The sequence below is a fragment of the Pristiophorus japonicus genome, chromosome 15 (assembly GCF_044704955.1).
Source record: "Pristiophorus japonicus isolate sPriJap1 chromosome 15, sPriJap1.hap1, whole genome shotgun sequence".
NCBI lineage: Eukaryota > Metazoa > Chordata > Chondrichthyes > Pristiophoridae > Pristiophorus > Pristiophorus japonicus.
In genome coordinates, this window is record NC_091991.1 from 23,722,112 (window position 1) to 23,748,066 (window position 25,955).

A 25,955-nucleotide genomic window follows, 5' to 3' on the forward strand; every position below is an offset into this window, starting at 1 on the left:
GACTTGTGGGAAAGATGGGCACGGATTTGGGAGGCGACAACACGGTCAAGGAATGTGGAGAAGAACGGAAGATTGGAGATGGGGCGGTAGTTTGCTGGGGTCAAGGGCTGTTTTTTTTTAGGAGGGGGTGATGAGAGAGAACCGTTAAAAATATCAGCTAACTTGGGAGCCAGGAAGGGAAGTTGGGTAGTCGGCTGTTTAGTGGGAATAAGGTTGAGGGAGTAGGAGGTGAGTCTCATGGTCGGCATGAGCTCAAAGAGTGCATGAGGGGAGATAGGAGAGAGACTAGAGAAAGATAGGAGTTCAGGGCTGGGGAATGAGGGACCCTGATAGGATGTTTGGCCTGGTGGGTTAGAGGAAGGGAGGAGAGCAACAGAGGCAGCTGATCAGTTGGTCTCAATCTTGGAGACAATGAAGTCCACGAGCTCCTCGCACTTGTTGGAGGTAATAGTGGAGGAGACGGGGGAGATGGGTTTAAGAAGACTGTTTGCAGCAGAGTAAAGGAGCCGCGGTTTATCTTTGCATTCCAGAATGATTCTGGAGTCGCGAGCGATTTTGACAGTTGAGAGCAGGACCTGATGGTGCTTTTTGTGGTCCAGCCAGACCTGGCAGTGAATGGCTAGACCAGTTGTCAGCCATATCTGTTCAGCTGTAAATTTGTATGATTCTATGAAGTCTGCGACCCTTGGACTTAAGGGAGCGGAGAGGATAGCCAAACCGGGGAAATAGCCAGGGTGAGAGGGAGTATTGGGGACTAGGGCATCAAAGGTGGAGGTGAGGGTGTGGTTGAGCAGATCGGTAGCTGCAAAAATGTCGTGGTGAATGGAGGGCCGAAGGCTGGACAGTTGGGTTTGAAAGTGCCGGTGTAAATTAATTTGGAGAGAGTTCTTTCTAGGGATTGTTGTGCATGCAATAATTGTTAGACTGAGTATTGTTTAACTCCAAGAGGTATGACCTTGGCTCTGCTTTATTAAGGCCCAAAGTGACTAATATACAACATGGCTGGCCTTTTATACTTGGGCTGCACACACGTGCATGCAGCCCAATGGCCTCCAACAGTGACGTCATCCAGTGGCTAGTGATACCAAAAGTACATACATGACAGGGATGAACACAGAAGGAAGTAGGGTTGGGAGGGGCAAGGGGGACGTCGGTGGAGAGCAATATAAAGAAGTGATTAGAGCTGGCCTTATCCGATAGACGCAGTGGGAGGAGCGAGGCCACATGAGATGCACTGCCTGAAAGGGTGGAGGAAGCGGATTCAATAATGGCTTTCAAAAGAGCATTGTGTAAGTAATTTGTTTAAGGTATTGCCAAACAAAGAGGCCAGAAGATGTAAAGGTTTTATTAAAAGCTATAATACCAGACATAAAAATGTTAAAATACAATAAGATATTGAGATACATCAACAAGGTTTTGAGGTGATTGATCGCGAATGACCTTGTGGTAACACTTGAGCAACCCAGCCTGATAAATTCTGTTATCAGCTCTTGCAGGACCTTGAGCCTGCTTTGGGTCCATATGTCAATCAATTTCACTGTCTCAAGCCCAGCACCCATCTGCTGTGCCCTACACATTGAACACCAAGGTTAGAAAGCGATAACAACCCTTCCCATGCCTCTATTACCATAAACATGAGATTACAATATGGTGACAGACTGTCACATGACGTGGACATTTCGAGGACGCACTATTATTTAAGCAATCTGTAGCTGAAGGTTGACAATATTTAACAGAAGGCCATTTGCTGCTGGCAAAATGGCTTTTCTTACAAACTGGATAAATACTTGAAGTGGAAACATTTGCAGGGAGAAAGAGCAGGGAGTGGGACTAATTGGATAGCTCTTTCAAAGAGCCGGCGCAAGCATGATGGGCGAATGGCCTCCTCCTGTGCAATATCATTCTATGATTCTATGGCTATTGCACTATTCAACATTCTGTAATAAAAATCGAAGGTCGGTTGGGGGGGTGAGAAGATGATTTGGCCTGTCCAAGCTCATCCCTCTCTATATTAACCCTTTTTATTCGAAGATTAACTGTATTTTAAACAACCCCAATGTTTCGGGCTCTGCAACACTCAGAATAATCTGCTACTAATACTTTTTGAATAAAGAGATTGTTCTTGATATGTTTTGAATAGATTTTTAATTGACATCCGTTTTTGTGCAACATTTCTGAGCTGCCATGTACTGTCTTACATTACGCTGTTATTATTGATTGGGAGAGGATTTATGTAAAGCAAATTTTTAAAAAGCAAATTGCCTCTTAACTGCATCAGCTGAGCTTCGTGTATGTTTGACTAAGTAAATTGCTTGTAGTGAAATGAAGTAAGTTTGCCTTAAATTTTTCTTGTGCTAGGTCAGTTACTTCGACTAAAGATGTTCCGAAAAGACCATGGCTCCTGGATGGTGATGTTTTTTTCCGCTATTCTCTGCCTCTTCATCTTCTCTCATATTTACAACCTGTGCCTCTTAATCGGTGGAAGTATGAGGTAAGTTTGGCAGTTTTATATCCGATTCAATCCAGCCAGCTTCAGTGCAAGATCAGCATTAAGTAGAACACCTCAACAGCAGTACATGTACTCTTGTGCTGATGCAAGTCTATCCTTAGTCTTGAACAAAAAAGCCTCTTACTGCAACTCGCAGAGGAAGCACTGGGCATCAGGTTAAAAATAGCAGCAGCTGGAAATGGAAAGCCTCCCGTGGTAGAAGCAGCTAGCTGCTTGCATTTTCCATTTTGATTTTCGTTTAGCCTGGACTTTGGTTGTCCGTACAAGAAAGAAACAGATATCTGAAAATGTATTTGAATACAATGGAGAACGTTGTCGTTCCTCTTTCCCCAGTCCCCTGCCAAATGACAAAGTTAGTTTGTCAACCAGACGGTGACAACTTTTCCAATTCATAGCAGATGGTTTTTGCTGCTGCTATCGGTCAACATTCACCTAATAAACTAAACTAATTGTTTGGATTTTCCAGCCTGATCCCTGTCGTTTTTTTCCTTTTAAAATAAATAAATAAGATGAAATCGCAAAGCAACAAACCAAGATTGTGATGAATGTTTTCCGATACATTGTGCAGTGCATTGTGGGATTATGGAACGACATGTTGTATTGAACTGGCTTCAGTGATTCTGGTAAGAACATGGCTCTGATCATGGGTATAACATAACTGATGCTCCTGCTCATTACAGCAAGCAGAGCCCACCAGAGGGAGGGGGCACACTGCAGCTTTAATAATTGTACTCGTATATTCTTTGTAAAAAAAAAACTGTTTTTAGACTTTATCGGGCAAAAAACAATTGATGCATGTTTATGGTCAAGAGGTTAAGAACGTAAGAAATAGGAGCAGAAATAGGCCATGCGGCCCCTTGAGCAGGTTCCACCATTTAATAAGATCATGGCTGATCTGATCTTGGCTTCAACTCCACTTTCCTGCTCGTTCCCCATAACCCTTGACTCCCTTATTGATCAAAACTCTGTCTATCTCCACCTTAAATATATTCAATGACCCAGCCTCCACAGCTCTCTCGGGTAGAGAATTCCAAAGATTCATGACCCTCTGAGAAAAGAAATTCCTCCTCATTTTCATTTTAAATGGGCGACGCCTTATTCTGAAGCTGTACCCCCTTGCCTCTATTATCCTGTTTTGCCTCGGTTGGTGTTCATCAGAGAATGAGCACTGCAGCTCCTTTAATTACTTTTGATGCAGGATCATATTGGGCGGTGTGAACTGATCTCCTCTATTAAGCATCATTAGCGAGCAGTAAAGCCTAGATTAAATCAATAATTAAAGGCTGTAGGGTAGAAGCTGGACCCAGGTGGAAAACAGGGGCAAAAAGAACCAATTTCACGGGGCACCCCAAAGGTACCATGTTGCGTGGGGTGATTTTTCAGGCATCCCTGGCAGCAGCCTAAAACAGGGCTGAAATTGGGCTGCCCTGGGCCTGCTCAGGATTTCCTGCCAGGGGTGCAGCCTTCTAACCAGCCGCTTAAAAAAGGTGGAGCTATGCATTTAAAAAAAAAAATGCTCACGTGGAGCCTGGAGCAGGCGCGCTTCACAGTATTCCTGAGGGCCTCTGCCGGCCTCTGATTGTATCCCTCATATTCCCCTTTCCCCCCCCGTCCTTCACTGCAAGTGAGACAGGCGACCCAGTTTGGATCCTTGAGCCGCTTCTGGTGGTGCGATAGGCCAATTATTCCAATCGTTCCAATTATTCCCATGAGGCCTGAGGCCCAGTTTTGATTGGTCCTCGGGCTGCCTTTTCGGGTGCAGTCATTGTTCCCTGGATTGTGCTGGCGTAGCGAAGCGAACAAATTCATAACGCAAGGGATATTCGTATCACATTAGCACGTGCTATTTAAAAACAAAAAAATCTTGAGGTTGAATTCAATACTTCGTCTGCTTAAGAGAACCACTTGTTCACAAATCTGAGAATAGAAGTACACTTAAGTTATAGAATTATTGGGATTCATGAATGATGGCTCTTAAAATTTAAGCAATGTTTGTGTTTTTTATAAAACTATTAATGATAAAAGTTGTAAAGTCCTGTCCCCTCAGTACAGATTCACACGAGGCATGAAATGAAGTCAAGGTCACTCTGGACCTGCACCTTTATTTCACAGCTCTGGAATGCTGCACTTGCCTGAGACCTGTCCTTATATACCTGTCTCTTGCAAGTGCACCCCTGGTGGTAAGATATGCTGGTGGTTACAGGTCATATCTTATTACAGTCATGTATAGCATGTTAGGATACAGTTATATATAATAATGTAAGATACATGACATCACCCTCCCCCAAGGTCTTATTGTCTTTATAGGTTCAGTCTCTCAGGTGGTCTGCGCTCTCGCGTGAAGCGTCTGAGTTGTAGTTTAGTTGTTTGCCTTGGTGTCTGTTTTTCTTTGGGTGTGGTTGCTGGTATCTCACCTGGGCTGTCTGTTTCGATTGGTGCGATTGTTGTTGACTCGCCTGGGCTGTCTGTTGGGATTGCCCTTTCCTCAGGTTGTTCCCTCTGTCTGTCCACCAGGTGTGGTGCGAGTTCCACATTGTAGTCTGCCTCTGGTTCCGCAGTGTTGTTGGTAAATCTGCTTTTGACTTGGTCTACATGCCTCTGGCAGGTTTTGCCATTGTCCATTTGTACTACCAGTAGCCTGTTTCCTTCCTTGCCCGTTACTGTCCCTGCAAGCCATTTGGGACCCCTGCCATAGTTTAGTACAAACACTTTGTCCCCTATCTCATTCCATTTTCCCCTCAAATTTCTGTCATGGTACTCAGTCAGCTTACGGCGCTTTGCCTCAACGATTTCGTGTATGTCTGGGAGGATTAATGAGAGCCTTGTTTTTAAAGTCCTTTTCATCAACAGTTGCGCGGTGGGGATCCCAGTTAATGAGTGCGAACGAGATCTGTATGCCAGCAGCAGTCGCGACAGGCGACCCTGCAGCATGGGACCTTGGATTTTAAGCATGCCTTGTTTAATGATTTGCACTGCTCTCTCCGCCTGGCCGTTGGAGGCCGGCTTGAACGGTGCCGTCTTGACGTGATTTATGCCGTGGTCAATTATAAAGTCTTAGAATTCTGCACTGGTGAAGCACGGACCATTGTCACCGATCAATATGTCAGGGATTCCGTGCGTTGCAAACATGGTTGCGAGGCTCTCCACAGTGGTGGAGGTTGTGCTCGAGTTTAAAATGGTGCATTCGATCCACTTTGAAAATGCATCTACAACTATGAGGAACATTTTGCCCATGAATGGGCCCGCATAGTCTACGTGCACCCGCGACCACGGTTTGGTAGGCCAGGGCCAGGGGTTCAGTGGAGCCTCCCTGGGGGCATTGCTGAGTTGGGCACAAATGGTGCACCTTCGGACGCAGAGCTCCAGGTCCGCGTCAATACCAGGCCACCAGACGTGGGATCTGGCTATGGCCTTCATGAGAATGATCCCCGGGTGCTTGCGGTGGAGCTCCCGGACAAATGCCTCTCTGCCTCGCAGAGGCATGACTACTCGGCTGCCCCACATCAGGCAGTCTGCTTGTAGTGATAGCTCATGCATGCGCCTGTGAAAGGGTTTTAATTCCTCGGGGCAGGCATCGCGAGCCTCTGCCCAGTCACCGGTTAGGACACATCTTTTTACTAAGGATAACGTGGGGTCGCTGGCCGTCCAGGCTCTGATTTGGCGAGCCGTCATGGGCGAACCTGTGGACTCAAAGGCATTGATTGCTATCACTATCTCACAGTCCTGTTCGTCAGACCCTTCCGTGGTCGCCTGGGGTAGCCTGCTGAGCGCGTCGGCACAGTTGTCTGTGCCTGGTCTGTGCCTTATGGTATAGTCGTAGGATGCCAGCATGAGTGCCCACCGTTAAATTCGGGCCAAGGCATTGGCGTTTATTGCCTTGCTCTCGGATAGGAGGGACGTGAGGGGCTTGTGGTCGGTTTCTAACGCGAACTTGGCCCCGAAAACGTATTGGTACATCTTTTTGACACCGTACACGCACGCGAGCGCCTCCTTCTCTCCCATTCCGTACCCGCGCTCCGCCCGCGAAAGTGACCTGGAGGCATAAGCTATGGGTTGTAATTTGCCCGCACTATTGACATGTTGCAAAACGCACCCGACCCCATACGCTGACGCATCGCATGTGAGAACTAGCTTTTTACCTGGGTCAAAGAAAGTCAAAACACTGTTGGAACACAGAAGGTTGCGTGCCTTATTGAAGGCGCGTTCCTGGGCGTCCCCCCAAAACCAATCACACCCCTTTCTGAGTAGCATGTGGAGAGGCTCCAGCAGCCTGCTTAAGTTCTGCATAAAGTTCCCAAAGTAATTGAGTAGCCCGAGAAAGGCGCGCAGTTCTGAGACATTCCGGGGCCTGGGTGCCAGGCGAATTGCTTCTGTTTTGGACTCTGTTGGGTGGATTCCATCAGCGGCAATCCTTCTGCCCAAAAATTCAACCTCGGGTGCGAGAAATAGGCACTTGGATTTCTTGACTCGTAGGCCTACCCGATCCAACCACTTTAGTACTTCCTCCAAATTACAGAGATGGGAGTCGATGTCCCTGCCCATGATAAGTATGTCGTCTTGAAATACAACCGTCCCCGGGATGGACTTGAGCAGACTCTCCATGTTGCGCTGGAATATGGCAGCTGCCGACCTGATGCCGAATGGGCATCGATTGTGCATGAAAAGGCCTCGATGTGTGTTGATGGTGGTGAGTAGCTTGAATTCCTCGGTCAATTCTTGCGTCATATACGCAGATGTGAGGTCTAATTTTGAGAAAAGTTTACCTCCAGCCAATATGGCAAATAAGTCCTTCGCTCTGGGCAGCGGGTAATGGTCCTGTAGGGAGACTCTGTTTATGGTAGATTTGTAGTCCCCACAGATTCATATGGATCCATCAGGCTTCATGACTGGGACGATGGGACTTGCCCAGTCACTAAATTCCACAGGTGATATAATGCCTTCCCGCAGAAGCCTGTCTAGTTCATGTTCAATCTTTTCCCTCATCACATAGGGTACAGCTTTGGCCTTGTGATGGACCGGTCTAGCATCCTGTGTGATGTAGATTTTGACTTTGGCCCCTTTGAAAGTGCCCACACCTGGCTGAAAGAGATGTTCAAATCGCTTTATAACTGTTGAGCAGGAGGTCCTTTCCTCTAATGACATGACATGGACATCATCCCATTTCCAGTTTAGTTTTGCCAGCCAGCTTCTCCCCAGCAGTGCTGGGGGGTCTCCGGGGACAATCCACAGGGGAAGTCGGTTCACTGTCCCTTTTTGTGTGACAGAGAGCATGGCATTGCCGAGGACTGGTACGATTTCTTTGGTATAGGTCCTTAGTGTGCTGTCGACCCTTGTGAGTTTTGGTCTGTCTCTTTTATGCGGCCACAGTTGTTCAAATTGTTGAGCGCCCATGAGAGATTGACTCACTCCCGTATCCAGCTCCATGTTGACAGATATCCCATTGAGTAGGACCCTCATCATTATAGGAGGCATCCTGTTGTAGGAGCAGCGGCCATTGATCGTGTTGACCCGCTGTACACCGGTGTCCCGGGTACTGTCCCCACCATCTTCTGGTCCGCTTTCCGACCCATCCGATTCGTACACCAGCCGAGCTGCCGTTTTTTTGCACATGCGGGCCAAATGCCCTGTATATTCACAATTTCTGCAAACAGCCTGCTGAAATCAACATCCCCTTGCCGAGTGCCCACCCCCACACCTCTAGCACAGACCTGTTCCATTGTTCCAAGAGTTTCCAATGAATGAGCTGCGTCTGGCTGATCTCTCTTGAGCTTCTCTCAGTTTGTAGTTGATTGCTCGCATTGTGGGTTGATGAGGTGTGAACGGCCGTTCCTGTGGCCTTTGATGGCTTCTTCCTGCTGTCGAGAACCTGTTCTCCCGGTTTTGTCTGTGTGTGGGGGTGGCAGCTTGCTTAGTGCTGTGAACTTCTTGTTCCAATATTTCGTTAGTTGTCGTACCTGCATTGTAAATCAACCTCGTTTCTTCTTCCCCTACCAAGAATGTCTGTGCAACCAGTGCTGCTGCCTCTAAGGTCAGATTCTTGGTCTCTATGAGCTTTCGGAATGTGTCTGGCCTATTCCTTCAATGAAAAAGTCTCTCAGCATTTCTCTCCTCAGTTCATCGGCGAACTCACATAAACTAGCCAACCTCCGAAGTTCCGCCACGAAGTCGGGTATGCTCTGGCCCACACAGCGTCTGTAGTTGTAGAACCTGTGTCTGGCCATGTGTAGGCTGCTCGCTGGCTTCAGGTGGTCTCTTACCAGTGTGCTCAATTCTTCAAACGACTTGCTTGCTGGTTTCCCTGGAACCAACAGATCCTTCATTAAAGCGTATGTTTTCGAGCCACAGCTGGTCAAGAGATGGGCTCTTCTCTTGTCTGCCTTATCGTCGCCTAACCAGTCTTTGGTTACAAAGCTTTGCTGGAGCCTTTCTATAAAGTCCTCCCAATTGTCTCCCGCATTGTACTTTTCATCTGATCCGTTGTTCGCCATTCTGTGGATTCTGTAATCCCGTTACCTGTCGCCACTGTAAAGACCTGTCCCCTCAGTACAGATTCACACGAGGCATGTAGTGAAGTCAAGGTCACTATGGACCTGTACCTTTCTTTCACAGCTCTGGAATGCTGCACTTGCCTGAGACCTGCCCTTATATACCTGTCTCTTGCAAGTGCAACCCTGGTGGTAAGGTATGCTGGTGGTTACAGGTCATATCTTATTACAGTCATGTATAGCATGTTAGGATACAGTTATATATAATAATGTAAGATACATAACAAAAGTAAAATAAGAATGTTGACGAGAAAGGAACAAGTATTGCAAAGCTGAAAAGGATGTGTGGCGTATTTTTCAAAAGGCTAGAGGCACTGACAATGGTGCAAAAAAGATTTACACGGATGATGCCAAAACAGAGAGACTATCAGAGGGATTTGAGTCCAGGGGCAGGGAGGTGTTACTACAGTTGTACAGGGCCTTGGTGAGGCCACACCTGGAATATTGTGTACAGCTTTGGTCTCCTAACTTGAGGAAGGACATTCTTGCTATTGAGGGAGTGCAGCGAAGGTTCACCAGACTGATTCCCGGGATGGCGGGACTGACATATCAAGAAAGACTGGATCAACTGGGCTTGTATTCACTGGAGTTCAGAAGAATGAGAGGGGATCTCATAGAAACGTTTAAAATTCTGATGGGTTTAGACAGGTTAGATTCAGGAAGAATGTTCCCAATGTTGGGGAAGTCCAGAACCAGGGGTCACAGTCTAAGGATAAGGGGTAAGCCATTTAGGACCGAGATGAGGAGAAACTTCTTCACCCAGAGAGTGGTGAACCTGTGGAATTCTCTACCAGAGAAAGTTGTTGAGGCCAATTCACTAAATATATTCAAAAAGGAGTTAGATGTAGTCCTTACTACTAGGGGGATCAAGGGGTATGGTGAGAAAGCAGGAATGGGGTACTGAAGTTGCATGTTCAGCCATGAACTCATTGAATGGCGGTGCAGACTCGAAGGGCCGAATGGCCTACTCCTGCACCTACTTTCTATGATTCTATGTTTCTATGGGGCCGAAATTGGTGGATTCACTGCCCGCTGCCGCTGAGGTTTCTGGACGGTCTCCCCTCCGAGCGAGTTTGGTGGCGGCCTGCCGCCGGCGGGGAGGGAAGAGCGCTGGGGACCGCCCGCTGACGTCTGCTGGCGTGCAACGCGCGTAAGTGTCCTCCTGCCTGCCGAGCTGCCAGTTTGGTCCGGGTGGTCCTCCGCTGCAACAGGGGAAACGACCGCCGTGTGGAGGCAGGTCTAACTTCAACGGTAAGTAAGAAGACCTGCAAAAAAAATGTTTGTCCACTTTTTTTAAATTTATTTTTTTGCTGGGATTCAGATGGATGGTGTGCCCTGAAGGATTTCTCCTGTTTTTTTTAAACAAATTTTATTTAATCAGTTTCCCTCCCTCCCTGGGCCCGACTCAATCCTCGGCGGTATTTTGCCGAGGATTGCATTTGTCGCCGAGAATGGGAGCTCCTGTCCACTGCCGCTCAGATTCAGAGCGTAAGTCCCATTTCTGCCGCCGGGCGGTCTTTCCAAGATTTTTCCAAGAAACCTCTGCCCAAAGTACCGTCAGGATCTCAGCGTTCCTTTGGCGGTACTGTACTCGGGCGGCACTTAAACTTCCACCAATTTCGGGCCCTATAACTATCGGGAAAGACTGAGCAGGCTGGGACCCTGTTTTTTCTCTGGAAAAGAAAAAACTGAGGGATGACCTGATGGAGGTCTTTAAAATTATGAAGGTGTTTGATTGGGTAGACCGAGAAGATGTTTCCAATTGTGGGGGAGTTAAAACTCGGGGTCATAAATATAAGATAGTCACCAATAAATCCAATAATGAATTCAGGAGAAACTTCTTTACCCAGAGGTTGGTTAAAATGTGGAACTTGTGACCACATGGAGTAGTTGAGGCGAATTGCATAGAGGCATTAAAAGGAGAAGCTAGATACGTACGTGAGGAAGAAAGGAGTAGAAGGATATGCTGTTAGGGCGAGATGGAGTAGGGTGGGAGGAGGCTCGTGTGGAACATAAACGCCGACATGGACCAGTTGGGCTGAATGGCCTGACTCTGTGCTGTCCATTCAATGTAATGTCCTCATTGATAGATCAGGTGTGGCCAGGATGGGGAGTTCACTCTTTAGTTTTGTCTTGTCTTTGCCATGAGATCAAAAGTGGGTAAGTGTGTGACAACACTCACTGAATTTGGTAGACGAGACCAATGGGGGATCGAAGAGCATGATCGGCATCTGCCTCGAGGGTCACGTGAGCCACGGTGCTGTTCAACTTCTCTGACCGCTCCTGAGAAAGAGTCGAGAACTCCTTTGTCGAGGCCTTCTTGCACAGAAAGTGACAGTGTTCGCTCTGGATTTGCGTAGGTTTGCTCCGGCATTTTAGTTCTGCCAAGACATTGGCAGCCAGAATGCAATAACCGCCGTTATTTGTCAACCTTGTGCCTGCAGAGGAAGGACAAGATTCCAGCGGCTTCTGCATTTTATACAACTGCCTGAGACTCTCTCAAATCCCAGTTTTGTCTGCAGAACTTCTCTTGGTTCTTGAATATCTGCTGACAATTTTTAAAGAGCTTTTTTTTGGGCTCTCAGGATGGTTCATCTAAAAAGTGCACTGCAATAGTCCATGATGTGTGAATAATTGCGGCAGCTAGATACAAAGAGAACCATCTTGCGTCAGCAGTGGAAGTGAAATCCAGATGTGCCAACACCAAGTGTCGGCTTCTCTGCAATAAAGTTATAAAACACAAGTTGCCCGAGAATATCGGGCGAGGCATCAGAAACTGAAGAATTTCCAATATTTCTGACCTAGAATCATGGAATTATCGAATTCAACAGCACAGAAAGAGGCCATGTGGCCCATCCTGCCTGTGCAGGCTCTTTGAAAAAGGTATCTAATGAGACTTACTCCCTGCTCTTTCCCCATCGTCCTGCAAATTTTTTCTTTCAAGTATGTATTCAATTCCCTTTTGAAAGTTACTATTAAATGTGCTTCCTTTCAGGCAGTGGATTCTACAATGCACTGTGTTTAAAAAAAAACTCCTCATCTCCCCTCTGTTTCTTTTGCCAATTACCTTCAATCTGTGTCCTCTGGTTACCGATCCGCCTGCCAGTGGGAACAATTTTTCCCCGATGTACTCTATCAAAGCCCCTCATAATTTTGACCTTAAATAAAAGCAGAAATGCTGGAAGCAGTTAGCAGATCAGGCAGCACCTGTGGAGAGAGAAACACGAGGTTAACATTTCAGGTCGATGACCGGAAATCAGAACTGGTTAGTAACCATTTCACTTCTTCCAACACCTAAAGGCACTGTCCAGTTTGGGCCAAGGTACTCAGGATAAATACCAAGTTCCAGTCCATTTAAAAAAAAAATCAGTGCTAATTGTAAAGCCTCTGTTTCTTTGGTGCAGAAAATCAAGCCAGAATTGAGTGCATAACACATGGTTGGCATCAGTATGGTACATGCAGCACACAATGTGCATTCTGATGTACCTCGTTGGACCTGATTTTTTAATAAAAAGAAAGCACTTGTATCTATATACATGTAGCACCTTTCATGACCTCAGGATGTCCCAAAGACTTCACAGCCAATGAAGTACTTTTAAAATACAGTCATTGTAATGGAGGGAAATGCATAAGGCTAGGTCTCGCAAACAGCAATGAAATAATAACCAGATACATTTTTTTTTAAGTGATGTTGTTTGAAGGATAAATGTTGGCCATAAACGCTGGGAGAACACAGCTGTTCCTCTTTTATGCCCACCTGAGTGGGCAAATGGGACTTCATTTTAATATCAAAAGATGACACCTCCGACAATGCAGCACTCATTCAGTACTGCAGTTGGGTGTCAGCCTAGATTATGCGCTCAAATCTCTGCAGTTTTACCCCACAACCTTTTGACTTTGAGGCGAGAGTGCTGCCAGTGAGCCAAGGCTGACACTTGGTACTAATATAACGGGTATTATTTTTGTGGCAAATATGTGAGGAAGTCATTTTTTTTACTGGGGAGAAAGAAAAATATGGTGAAAATTGGTTAAAAACCAATTGCAATCACTCTAGTTTTCCATCTTTGTGCATTGCGTGCAATTTTAAACATTGCCATTAGGTGGCAGTCAAACATTTGGTTTAATGTTTCCTTTCCAGCTGCCAGTTCAAATCTCAGTGCTTGTCAAATGGCCCATACCATGAATACCCTGGGCACTACACTGAAGAAGATCAAGAATCTCTGGCTAGCCCTAGCCAAGTTTTAAATACTGTTTTGGTTAAAGAGGCCCTGTTATGTTACGACCTATCCTGTAGTGCTTTACATAAGAACATAAGAAATAGGAACAGGAGTAGGCCATACGGCCCCGCGAGCCTGCTCCGCCATTCAATAAGATCATGGCTGATCATGGACTCAGCTCCACTTCCCCGCCCGCTCCCCTGACTGGCTATGTCTCCAATTTTTCACAACCTTTAAGAAGGCCTTTAAGTTATTCTACTATCCCAATTTCCAAATTCCAAAGCCACATTATTTATATTATTTCCTAAAAATTGGAGTAGTTCAATTTTGCATTTTCAGAACCATCAGGTAGATACAAGAGGTTTTGATGAGAGAATTGTTAAATAAGGGATGAGTGTATAACAACAACAACTTGTATTTATATAGCCCCTTTAACGTAGTAAAACATCCCAAGTTGCTTCACAGGAGTGTTACAAGACAAAGTTTGACACCGAGCCAAATAAGGATGCTGTGAGGCTGCAGAGTGACTTGGATAGGTTAGGTGAGTGGGCAAATGCAGATGAAGTATAATGTGGATAAATGTGAGGTTATCCACTTTGGTGGTAAAAACAGAGAGACAGGCTATTATCTGAATGGTGACAGATTAGGAAAAGGGGAGGTGCAACGAGACCTGGGTGTCATGGTACATCAGTTATTGAAGGTTGGCATGCAGGTACAGCAGGCGGTTAAGAAAGCAAATGGCATGTTGGCCTTCATAACGAGGGGATTTGAGTACAGGGGCAAGGAGGTGTTGCTACAGTTGTACAGGGCCTTGGTGAGGCCACACCTGGAGTATTGTGTACAGTTTTGGTCTCCTAACTTGAGGAAGGACATTCTTGCTATTGAGGGAGTGCAGCAAAGGTTCACCAGACTGATTCCCGGGATGGCGGGACTGACATATCAAGAAAGACTGGATCAACTGGGCTTGTATTCACTGGAGTTCAGAAGAATGAGAGGGGATCTCATAGAAACGTTTAAAATTCTGATGGGTTTAGATAGGTTAGATGCAGGAAGAATGTTCCCAATGTTGCAGAAGTCCAGAACCAGGGTTCACAGTCTAAGGATGAGGGGTAAGCCATTTAGGACCGAGATGAGGAGAAACTTCTTCATCCAGAGAGTGGTGAACCTGTGGAATTCTCTACCAGAGAAATTTGTTGAGGCCAATTCACTAAATATATTCAAAAAGGAGTTAGATGTAGTCCTTACTACTAGAGGGATCAAGGGGTATGGCGAGAAAGCAGGAATGGGGTACTGAAGTTGCATGTTCAGCCATGAACTCATTGAATGGTGGTGCAGGCTCGAAGGGCCGAATGGCCTACACCTGCACCTATTTTCTACGTTTCTATGTTGTTTCTCGGAGATATTCGGGCAGGTGACCGGTCACAGAGGTAGATTTTAAGGAGCATCTTAAAGGAGGTAGAGAGGCTGAGAGGTTTATGGCAGGAATTCCAGAGCTTAGGGCTTTGGCTGCTGAAAGCATGGCCACCAATGGTTGAGCAATTAAATTCAGGGATGCTCAAGAGGCCAGAATTAGAGTAGCGCAGATATCTTGGAGGGTTGTGAGGAGATTACAGAGATAGGGAGGGGTGAGTCCATGGAGGGATTTGAAAACAAGGATCAACATTTTTAAATCAAGGCATTGCTTAACCGGGAGCCAATGTAGTTCAGCAAGTGACGGGTGAATGGGACTTGGTGCAAGTTAGGACACAGGCAGCCGAGTTTTGGATGAGCTTGAGTTTATAGAGGGGGAAGATGGGAGGCCGGCCAGGACTGCATTGGTATAGTCAAGTCTAGAGATAACAAAGGCATGAATATGGGTTTTCAGCAGCAGATGAACTGAGGCAAGGCCGGAGACAGACGATGTTACTGAGGTGGAAATAGGCGGTTTTAGTTATGGCGTGGATCGTCGGAAGCTCATATGAGGGTCAAATATGACACCAAAGTTACGAACAGTCTGATTCAGCTTCAAACGGTTGCCAGGGAGAGGGATGGAGTCGGTGGCTTGGGAACGCAGTTTGTGGTGGGGACCAAACACAATAGCTTTGGACTTCCCAGTATTAATTTTGAGGAAATTTCTGCTCATCCAATACTGGATATCGGACAAGCCGTATGACAATTTAGAGACAGTGGAGGGCTCGAGAGAGAGAGAGAGAGAGAGAGAGAGAGGTGGTGGTGGTTAGGTGGGGCTGGGTGTCTTCAGTGTACATGTGGAAACTGAAGCTGTGTTTTTGGCTGATGTCGCCGAGGAGCAACGCATAAATGAGAAATAAGCGGGGAGCACAGAGAGAGGACAGTAAAAGTAACGATATGGGAGTTGGAAGAGAAGCCGTTGCAGATGATTCTCTGACTACGATTAGATAGATAAGAATGGAACCAGGCGAGTGCAGTCCCACCCAGCTGGACGACGGTGGAGAAGCGTTGGAGCAAGATAGAGTGGTCATCCGTGTCAAAGGCTGCAGATAGGTCGAGAAGGACGAGGAGGGATAGTTTACCTTGGATAAAGCCTAATGTAACACAATTTTGGCAACTAACTAGTTTTTCCGTCTTTTAGTGCATGTTGATGTGAAACTAAGAATAGCATAATGCAATGCAACCTCAGGATGAGGAAACAATTTAGAAAATGTCTGCCATTATTCTTGGAAGCAGCATTATTCACTGGGCATCTGCAGCTCAGCAATCTCTTTCGGTCCATGGCATGTGATGAACCCTTCCTCTAAAAACAAAGGCAATGCATATATATATAGAGGGACAATTTCATGGTTTTCAGAAAGAAAAACTTGCATTTATGTAGTGCCTTATATCTCTCTCAATTTCTAGGGCTCTCGGCAATTACTCCAGTGTAGTACCAAGGGAGTGCTGCACTGTGGCCTTTCAGATCTACCCTCTCAGATAGACATAAAGGATCCCATTTCGAAGAGCAGCGGAGTTCTCCCCAGTGTCCTTCAACCAATATCACAAAAAAAAGGTCCGTCTCACGTTGTTGTTTGTGGGATCTTGCTTTGTACAAATTTCCTACATTCCAGCACTTCGAAAGTACTTCTTTGGTTGTACAGCTCTTTGGGAGGCCCTGAGAGTTCATGAAAGACGCTATATAAATGCAAGTCTTTTCTTTCACGGGAACATCTCAAAGCATGTTGTAATGAATTATTATGTAATGCAGTTACTGTTATGTAGGCAAACATATTTGCCAATTCTGAATTGGAAGTTTGCACCTCCATTTTCTGTAGTTTGAACTCCGTTGCTGGTGCAAGTGTTTGCAGTGGATAGGTAGACACTGTTTTACTTTTTTTTTCCCTACCTGCTTTTTTCAGGCATTCTAGTGGATTATGCATTAATCTGTCTGAATTTCCTGGGATTCCTTTTCTGATGGTAAGTCTGTTTTTCGCTGGGATAGAGATGTTCTTTTTGAGCAAAGAAAATTTAAAACCTTAAAGCTGATAAATCTGATTGGGCTGATAAGTGTGAGCTGCCAACAGGAAGACACACATTTGGAATGCTGTGTGCAGTTTAGCCATCATTCAGTGGGACATTGTTGCATTCGAGATCATTCAGAAAAGAGTCTCTCCAGATCCTATCACGACCTTCCATACCTGCTGTCACCCTCTGCTCTTCGAACTCTTGTTGACTGTGCATTTCCCCATCTCTTCCTTCAGCTCCAGTCTCGATGGCAAGCCTTTCGTCCCCATTCGGGTGAGACGTTAAACCGAGGCCCCCTCTACTCTCTCAAGTGAACGTAAAAGATCCCACGGCACTATTTTGCAGCAGAGTTGTGGAGTTATCCCCGGTGCCCTGGCCAATATTTATCCCTCAATCAACATAACAAAAACAGATTATCTCGTCATTATCACATTGCTGTTTGTGGAAGCTTGCTGTGCGCAAATTGGCTGCTGCGTTTCCCACATTACAACAGTGACTACACTCCAAAAGTACTTCATTGGCTGTAAAGCACTTTGAGACGTCTGGTGGTCATAAAAGGTGCTATATAAATGCAAGTCTTTATACTCTGGAGTTTCCTTTCTAACCTCTTCTGTTTTGCTACATCTCTACCTACCTTCAAAGCCTCCTTAATAATACCTTTCCCATTCTGCTGTTGGTCACCTGCCTTAACTTTCCACGTCCAATTGTTGATGGGGCCTGGTGTTCCACTCCTTGAGATGTTTTCCGGCATTAAAAATGCAAGTGGTTGTATAACCAGGGCAGTTCTGGAGAACGTGTTTGTTTCTTTTGACATATTTATTTTGTAGGGATTCACCCAGTTTGTTCCATGGCAGTTTAGAAAGTGTGCTTTTGGGTTTGGCTTTGTTTCCCTTCAATCGCCTTCAGGCATTTACAACATCGGCCGATATAATGAATGAGCAGGATCATAAACATTATTTGTTGTGGTATCCATGAGGAAAGCAGGCTAGAGGCCAGGATGTCTGACAGGATATGGTTCCAGAAGCAGGCTCACCACCTTCTTAAGGACACCTCGGGATGGGAAATAAATGGTGGGCTTTCCAGCGACGCCAACCTCATAGAATCATAGATTGAAACAGCACAGAAGGGGGGCCATTCGGCTCATAATGCCTGTGCCAGCACTTTGACCAGGGCCCGAGAATTCATTTTTAAAAATTGCAGAGTAAAAGCAATGGTGCCTTTTTAAAAAATCTTCCTGGATTACAATCATACTAGAGTAGGAAGTCATTGTGTATTTTTTGAAGTATTGGTCTAGCACCAATTCTCAGTTCAATCAACTGCCCGTTGAGCCCTTTTAAGGGGAGGGGTGGGGGTGAAGGGCAAAGAGGGCCAACGAACATTCCCGTCAGCTGTCTCAACTTTAAGTGCAACTCCGATTTCAAAGCATTGCCATTAACAAAAGTAAAACTGCTATCTTGGCACACCTGGAGCTAAGCTTCTATCTCCGAGCTACGCCTGTAAATTTATTAGAAATGGGCCTGCCGCTCCATCAGGACGTGGATTCTACCATTAACTTGTTGGCGTGAGGTTGGCATCCTCATGACTACAATTTAAAACAAAATCTAATGAGCAGAGCAATATTCCATCTGCCAAATGGTATTCATTTGGGACAGCCTCACTCTTAACTCGCAGTAGCATAGATGTCTGAAAAATTAAGGTGGATTTGTATCTGTACCACTTTTCCTGATTATTTTTTGTGTTAAATGTAACTTGCAACATTTCCTGATGGGGGCACCTCTGTACTGATGACAAAAAACAGGCTTTCTAAACCTGATCACTGCGAAAAGGTAATATAAAAAGGATTGAAATGGTGCAAGATGCTTGCTTATGAAGTGTCCCCGCCCTGTTGCAGCATTGTGACATCTCCATTAAGAACATTCACAATTCTCCTGTGAGCTGTCTGAGTAAGTTTGCCAAAACAGCAGAACCATGGCCAGCATTTAAAGATCACTTTGTTTGGGCACTCGCTCTTTGCAAAGCACAAATGCTGGATTGCTCCATAATTTCATCGGTAGGGGTCACGAATATTTTAATAAGCTTGTTTCCCCCTCCCAAAAAAAAAACAAACGCTGCCATAATAAGCTCTGAATGTTGTGGGATTAGTGAGAGATTTGAATGCGGTTTTGCGCTGTACATTTGATGGAAAACAGGAATGAGACAATCTATTTTCATTTAGAACCATTAATGATCATTGGAAAGCAGAAAGCGCACCTCCGCTGTGTGGATTGAATTTGAGCCGGGCTCCAGTGGATGACAGGACAATGCTCGAACACACTAAAATACCCTGTCTTGCCATGATTTGTGTTAACAACACTGCGAGGTCGCAACACTGACCGTGACCCTCAGCAATGTTTTTATCCCACTGTGAAATGCTTATTTTAGGGGGCACAAAGGTAGTGATGCAATTAGTGCAGCTTTACTTTAAGGTTGTGCAGAAAGCTTTGTGGCTGTTGATGTTGTTTTTAAGATTGTTACCAAGCTCTTTGTTCCCCTCGCCTCTCTGTCTCGATGAAAAATGATTCTGCGCACCATAAGCATAAAATAAATCAAAAATGGATTGCTTCTTTGGCAGATGATGGAATTTTGTCCCTGGAAAATGAACTGGAAGTTGTCAGATTTTTGTTGGACCTGCGAGACTCCCTTTCCAGTTAATCTACTTTAAATTATTAAAATTTCTATAGAGCACAAACATTTTTCAAAATTAAAGCTTATTGGGAGGGGAAATAAAGGAACCCCTTTCCTCTTGAGAAAAAACCTATCAACAGCATTTCTAGCTGTACGTATTACTTTGATTAGAAATCCCATTTCCAACATCTCTAAGTGCCTTCATCTGCATAAATCATTCACTAATTAACCACTGTTATTTAATTAGGGTCATCCTGTTATCGACCAGTCATTAATCATGCCTAATTTAGAGTATGCCTTCTGTTCATGGATTTTTTTGCCTGGTTCTTTTGCGAGTCGCTTCACACAGCTTGTCACAGCTGTACCTTGGCTCTGTGTTCTGCCTTTGTATGGTTATTATAGAAGAGGGTAACAATGCAGCTAACAGATGACTAGGGTCATCTGTATTGAACCAGGAACCGGCTCAGACAGTTAATTGGGCTTCTGGCAAAATTGAAGCAGTTTGCGTTTATCCGACTGATGCTGAAGGCAAACTAAAGCAGCCACATTAATTTTTTACTGGTCCTATATTGTCTGCAATTACTTGTATCCCTTTGGGTTTGAGTAAAGTGCTTTTGTGGGTGGCAAATCTATTCCTTGAACCGTCACAACTATATATGGTGATAAATATATTTATAGTGACTGAAGTGAATATGAATTGGTTGCCATTCAATACAGGCCTTCAATGAAATTGTAAAAAGATGGCAAGTAAAATAAAAATATTGACCATTGCTTCACAGCAGAAAATAATTTAATGTTGAGATATTTTTTATAAGCTCACCTAACCAGTGGGAATGTTGACATGTAATGGATATAAAATATAATGTGCAAAGTATGAATCATTTGCAATTAAGAATTCTTGAGATATGAGGAGTACTTGTCCAAAATTCTGCACATATCCAGTCCCACTAGCATATCACCCCTGTCCTCTCTGACCTGCACTAACTCCCTGCCCGCAACGCATTAAATTCAAAAACCTTGGCCCAGAATTTGCGGTCAGAGGCAATAATTTCTATGAAAGTACCTGGTGGTCTCAAAGGTTCGGAGACTTGTGATTGTCCATTGGGGAGAGACAGGTGACGTGAAAGAAGAGGGCCCATTTCATCTCTTCCAGCTCCAGGTGTGGCTGGTGTATTCATGTTTGATTGGCACCTGTAGCACAGGTGTTTTATCCACAAGTTTTCATTGGATAGGGTTAGTTGGCATCATAGTTGGGCATTGTGTCAGCTGTGGCTCAGTGGGTAGCATTCTCGCCTTTGAGTTAGAAGGATGTGGGTTCAAGAACCAATCCAGAGACTTGAGCACCTAATCCAGACATTTCAGTGCACTACTGAGGGAGTGCTGCACTGTCAAAGGTGCCGTCTTTCAGATAAGATGTTAAACCGAGGCCCTGTCTATGTTCTCAGGTGGATGTAAAAGATCCCATGGCACTATTCGAAGAGCAGGGATGTTCTCCCCAGTGTCCTGGAAAACAATTATCCCTCAACCAACAGCTAAAAATAGATGATCTGGTCATTATCACATTATTGTTTATGGGACCTTGCTGTGCACAAATTGGCTGCCGTGTTTCCTGCATTAGAACAGTGACGACACTTCAAAAGTACTTTATTGGTTGTATAAGCACTTTGGAACATCCTGCAGTCACAAAAGGCGCTATATAAATACAATTCATTTTTTTTTCTTTTGGATCTTTCTTGCTGTCGGATCTTTCTTTGGGATCTTTGAGCCCACGATGAGAAATGAGATCGCTGGCCAGCATTCAACTTTGCTCAGCCATCTCAGGCTGCTATGCAGTGTGTGTTCTTTGAGTGTGCACATTGGGAGCTTGAACTTTCCCAACTAAACAATGGTACGAGTTGGTGGTGAGAAAACTGTATCCTGTTGAAAATGCGATCGGTACGATACCCTTTAGTGCACTAGAAAACAGGCAATTAAAGATAAGTTCAGTTGAATCCAAATCCGAGCAGAGATTGCAGTTAATAGGATATAGACAGAGACCCGGGTTAATGCGGCATCAGCGACTGTTTGCCTAGCGTTGTTAATGTTTTGTTGGGTAGGCGGTTATATATTGCAGTACGCGCAGAGACAATCACTGATCGCATTGTCAAAATGAACTGATCTTTTCGACTGCATCTTCTGCTCCCTCCATATCTGGTGACAGAGTTATGCTAAACAGGCATAAATATTAATATCCTTGCATTTTGCTTGGCATTAAGTGCAATCATCCAGCTGGCACTTTCCCCATGCTATGTGCACTTCACATAAACCTGTCAGCAACTCTCCATTTACACATAGTTCAGGTACCTTGTGTGGGAAAATTAACATATGATATTGGAGATTATTATGGTCCTGCGATGAAGAACCACAACCTAAGAATTGTAATATTTCTTAGTCGGGCGTCATTCTTCATACTATTTGTAATTGAAATGTGTTGAGGAAAAGCATAGAACGTATCTTGATGGATTTGAAATCAGCACATACAGATTAGCATAATGGACACTCGTTTTGACAGCTGGAGTAGGTAATCGCAATAATATTAAATCTGACTGCTAAGGTTCTTGTATTTTTAATCAGCTGCAACTCAGGCATTTTGTATGAAATATGTTTCCTGTGTGGCACTGCAAACATATCTGCTTTCATATTTTATCAAAAGGGTTTTAGACTGCGGTTAATGGTTTTATTGTATATTGTGTAGCTTGTCTTTCCTGATGGATTTAAAATCTCCTGTGTAAACCTTAAGAGTCTTCATTAAAAATAAAACAAAAAATATTCAGCAGAAATTGCTGCCAAGTGTCCAACTGTGACACAAAATGCATTCTTTCTTCAGGGGCCCTAGGCAATATGCTGCTAATTGACCAAGAGAATCAACTTGGCCTTCAATTAAAGACTGCTTGGTCTAAGTTAGGTCAAGCATGAGCGATTGTGAGATAGAGCACGGCATGACAAGTCTACAGCGTAAAGCAAATAGATAAGGGTCTCCGTAGCACATGAAGTAAAATGAAGCCACTAACAATTATGGATTGGAGCTTCTAATTCTTTTAAGTCTATGAAGGCCTTTGCACTGTACCAAGGGTAAAACTGTAAAAGGGAAGGTCTATCAATTGGGGAAACGGTTAGGGTCAGCTTTGTCCGAGGTTCTGAATTTCAGATGATGCAAAGCAAATAACACTCGACTCAGTGAATTTTCTTAAAACAACTAATACAAGGTTTATTTGCAACACCACACAAGTCTAACAAAAGCAAAATACTACGGATGCTGGAAATCTGAAATAAAAACAGAAAATGTTGGAAATATTCTGCAGGCCAGGTAGCATCTGTGGGGGGAGAAACCGAGTTAACGTTTTAGGTCGATGACCTCTCGTCAGAACTGAAAAAAGTTAGAGATATAACTGATTTTAAGCAAGTGTACAGGCAGGGAAAAGGGGGAGGGGAGGAAAGAACAAAAGGGAAGGTCTGTGATAAGGTGGAAGGCAGGAGAGATTAAATATCAAAAGGTACGATTGTACAAGACAAAAGGAGATGGAATTGGGACAACTAAAGAAATAAAAGTTGTGGCCAGAAGAGGTGTAAATGGGAATGACAGAATCATCAACAGTTGCCATCTGAAAAAACAGGCAAAGGTGTGAAATTGTTGAACTTGATGCCTCAGAAGGCGCCTGAGCTTGCGTTGAAACAGGGTAAGAGGCCGAGGACAGAGGTCAGAGTGGGAGTGGAGCGGAGAATTAAAGTGACAGCTGGCCGGAAACGCGGGTCATGCTTACGGAGTGAACAAGAGGTGTTTCGCAAAGCGGTCACCCAATCTGCGTTTGGTCTCCCCAATGTAGAGGAGACTGCATTGTACTTCCCTTCCTAATATAATTCAGCTCAGACAAGAATACACAGATGCCCTGCAAAACTGAGGGAAGGGAGAAAAGGGAGGATTAACAGACTGTATCATAGACTTGCTTGCCTCTGTGCTTGGAACACACATTTTTCCACCTAAAAAAATTTATGGAAGGGGTTTTTATATATATATGCGAAAGACAGCTAGTTCAAAAGGGAAATATGGAATATGGGAAAAGCAGAGCAAGCTTTGGTGGCCCAGAAGTCTGGTGGAGGAGTTTGTTGTCTTGTGCATTGATTAAAGGACAAGCTGCAACACTGTATGAGTTCTAAAAAGCCCTTTACACTGTGATATGTGTGCGCACTAGATCCGTGCAGCAGAGCAGATCTCCAGTTGTCTTGGGTAATCCTTGCCACTGGACCAAGACCTAGCTCTGTCAAGCCCGTGTGGTGGCTGGTGTGCAACGGCCACCACACGTTTAAAAAAAAATCCACGCACAGGCATCTTCCACCCTTGAGGATGTAGTTCGGGTTCATCATTTGAAACACCTGTGAACTCATCCTTTTTTTTGGCGTGGATGCAAGTCATCCTCGTTTTGAGGGACCGCCTAAGATGATGATGGTCCACCTCCTGAAAGGAATCTCTCCAATGCTGAGAGTAGTATCAACATATCCCTGCTCCATTGCTAGTCTACGATAATGGAACAATTCTGCTGCCCTGAATCCTGGTGCTAGTTGCATCTGGAAATGGTTTGACTAGCGGGTCCTCCCTTCTTGAGGGAGTGGGGTTCTGTTATAATTAGCATGGTACAATGTTTGAAAGCAATCCATCACACCCAAAGCACACTTAACAGTTCTTTACTTTGATAGTACAATGAACTGCTAAACTATAAACTCGAGTATTCTAAGCACAGTGATATAACCTAAATACACTGGGGGCATTAACCTTGCTTACATTTCCAGCAGTTCTGACAGAGTAAGTAGGTTACCTCATTATTAATGCAGTAGTTCTATAATGTACTTCTATTGCAGATGTTTTCTGGCATTAAATCTACAAACCTGGGTTGTCAGTTTACAGGATTCTGGTTTTCCTCCTTCTGTGCCATTTGTGTCTAATGTGTTCAGACACTATTATGGGAAGATGGAGAGAACTTTACTGTGCATCAGGGCCATGCTGCCTCTGAACTAAAACAACTCGTTGCTGGGTGCCAACAGTGGAAATCATTCACATGCCCGCACAGAGCAACCTCATCTAGATGTACACACATGCACACACTCCCCCGAAAGAATATGGATTCAAAAAAAGCAAAATATGTACTGTTTATACCCAAATACATTTCCAGATGGTTTCCTATAGAGTTACACAGAGCCCAGATCTAGAAAGATTGCAGTTTGAGGCAGAACAATTGGTTTCCTTTTGTCTAGTTGTTCAAAAAAAAATCAATTGACTTTTACATATAGCATAAAAGTTTACCATACTTTGAAATGTATGTCATAAAATCTGGTGTATATGTCAAATCTTGTTTTATGGTTTTCAGTAAAAAAAACTCCAAATGGCAGTTCTAAATTTCATCGACTTAGGTACATTCACAGCACGGGTTTAGAGTTGGTGCAAAGCAGTTTTGTCATTGTATCTACACTAAACTTGTAGATTTTGTAAATCTGATGTTGAGGTCCATACTGACTTTCAAGTGAAGTAGATGGAAACTCTTTCCTCCAGGAAATTTTACTCTGTCTTGATCCAGTGCCAGACTGGGCCCTGATTCTGGATTCGGGCATTATTTACACTACAACTCCAGTGTGGGCAAGGACCACAAACCTGTGACTGAGGTTTTGTAGTGAATGAAAAGGAATCCAGTGATTAAAATTTGTCTGCTTTAATAATAACTTTGATTTTAACATAGTAAAATGTCCCAAGGCACTTCACAACAGTGCTACAAAACAAAACAGATACATTTGACACCAAGCCACAAAAGAATTAAGGCAGATGACCAAAAGCTTGTTTAAAGAGGTAGATTTTAAGGCGCGTTTTTAAAGGAGGAAAGAGGAGTAGTGAGGCGGAGCGATTTAAGGAGGGAATTCCAGAGCTTGGGGCCCAACCAGCTGAAGGCATGGCCACCGATGGTTGAGCAGTTATAATGAGGGGTGTTCAAGAGGCCAGAATTTGAGGAGTGCAGACATCTTGTGGGGTTGTGAGGCTGAAAAAGATTACAGAGATTACAGGGAGGGGCAAGGCCATGGAGTGATTTGTAAACAAGAATGAGAATTTTGAAATCGAGGTGTTGTTTAACTGGGAGCCAATGTAGGTCAGAAAGCACAGGGGTGATGGGTAATCATGACTTGGTGCGAGTTTGGACACGAGCTGCTGAGTTTTGGATGACCTCAAGTTTACGTAGTGTGGAATGTGGGAGGCCAGCCAGGAGTGAGTTGGAGTAGTCAAGTCTAGAGGTAACAAAGGCATGAATGAGGGTTTCAGCAGCAGAGGAGCTGAGGCAGGGATGGAGGCGGGCAATGTTACGGAGGTGAAAAAAGACGGTTTTAGTTAAGCCCGCGGATATGTGGCTGGAAACTCATTTCAGGGTCAAATATGACACCTAGGTTGCGAACAGTCTTGTTCGCCCTCAGATTGATGCTAGGGAGAGGGATGGAGTCAATGGTTAGGGAACGCAGTTTGTGGTGGTAGTAAAAATGTAAACACATTTA

The 25,955-nt window shown here is 44.6% G+C and overlaps 1 protein-coding gene across 6 annotated transcripts in view; it reads left to right on the forward strand.

The window, feature by feature from the left end:
• Nucleotides 1-25,955, forward strand: part of tmem117 (transmembrane protein 117) — a 408,913-nt gene that overhangs the window by 142,394 nt on the left and 240,564 nt on the right. For all 6 annotated transcript variants that reach the window (XM_070901596.1, XM_070901595.1, XM_070901597.1 and 3 more), the window contains exon 3: nt 2,359-2,491. In XM_070901596.1, the coding sequence (XP_070757697.1) occupies nt 2,359-2,491 (133 nt within the window). The remainder of the gene's footprint in view (nt 1-2,358; nt 2,492-25,955) is intronic.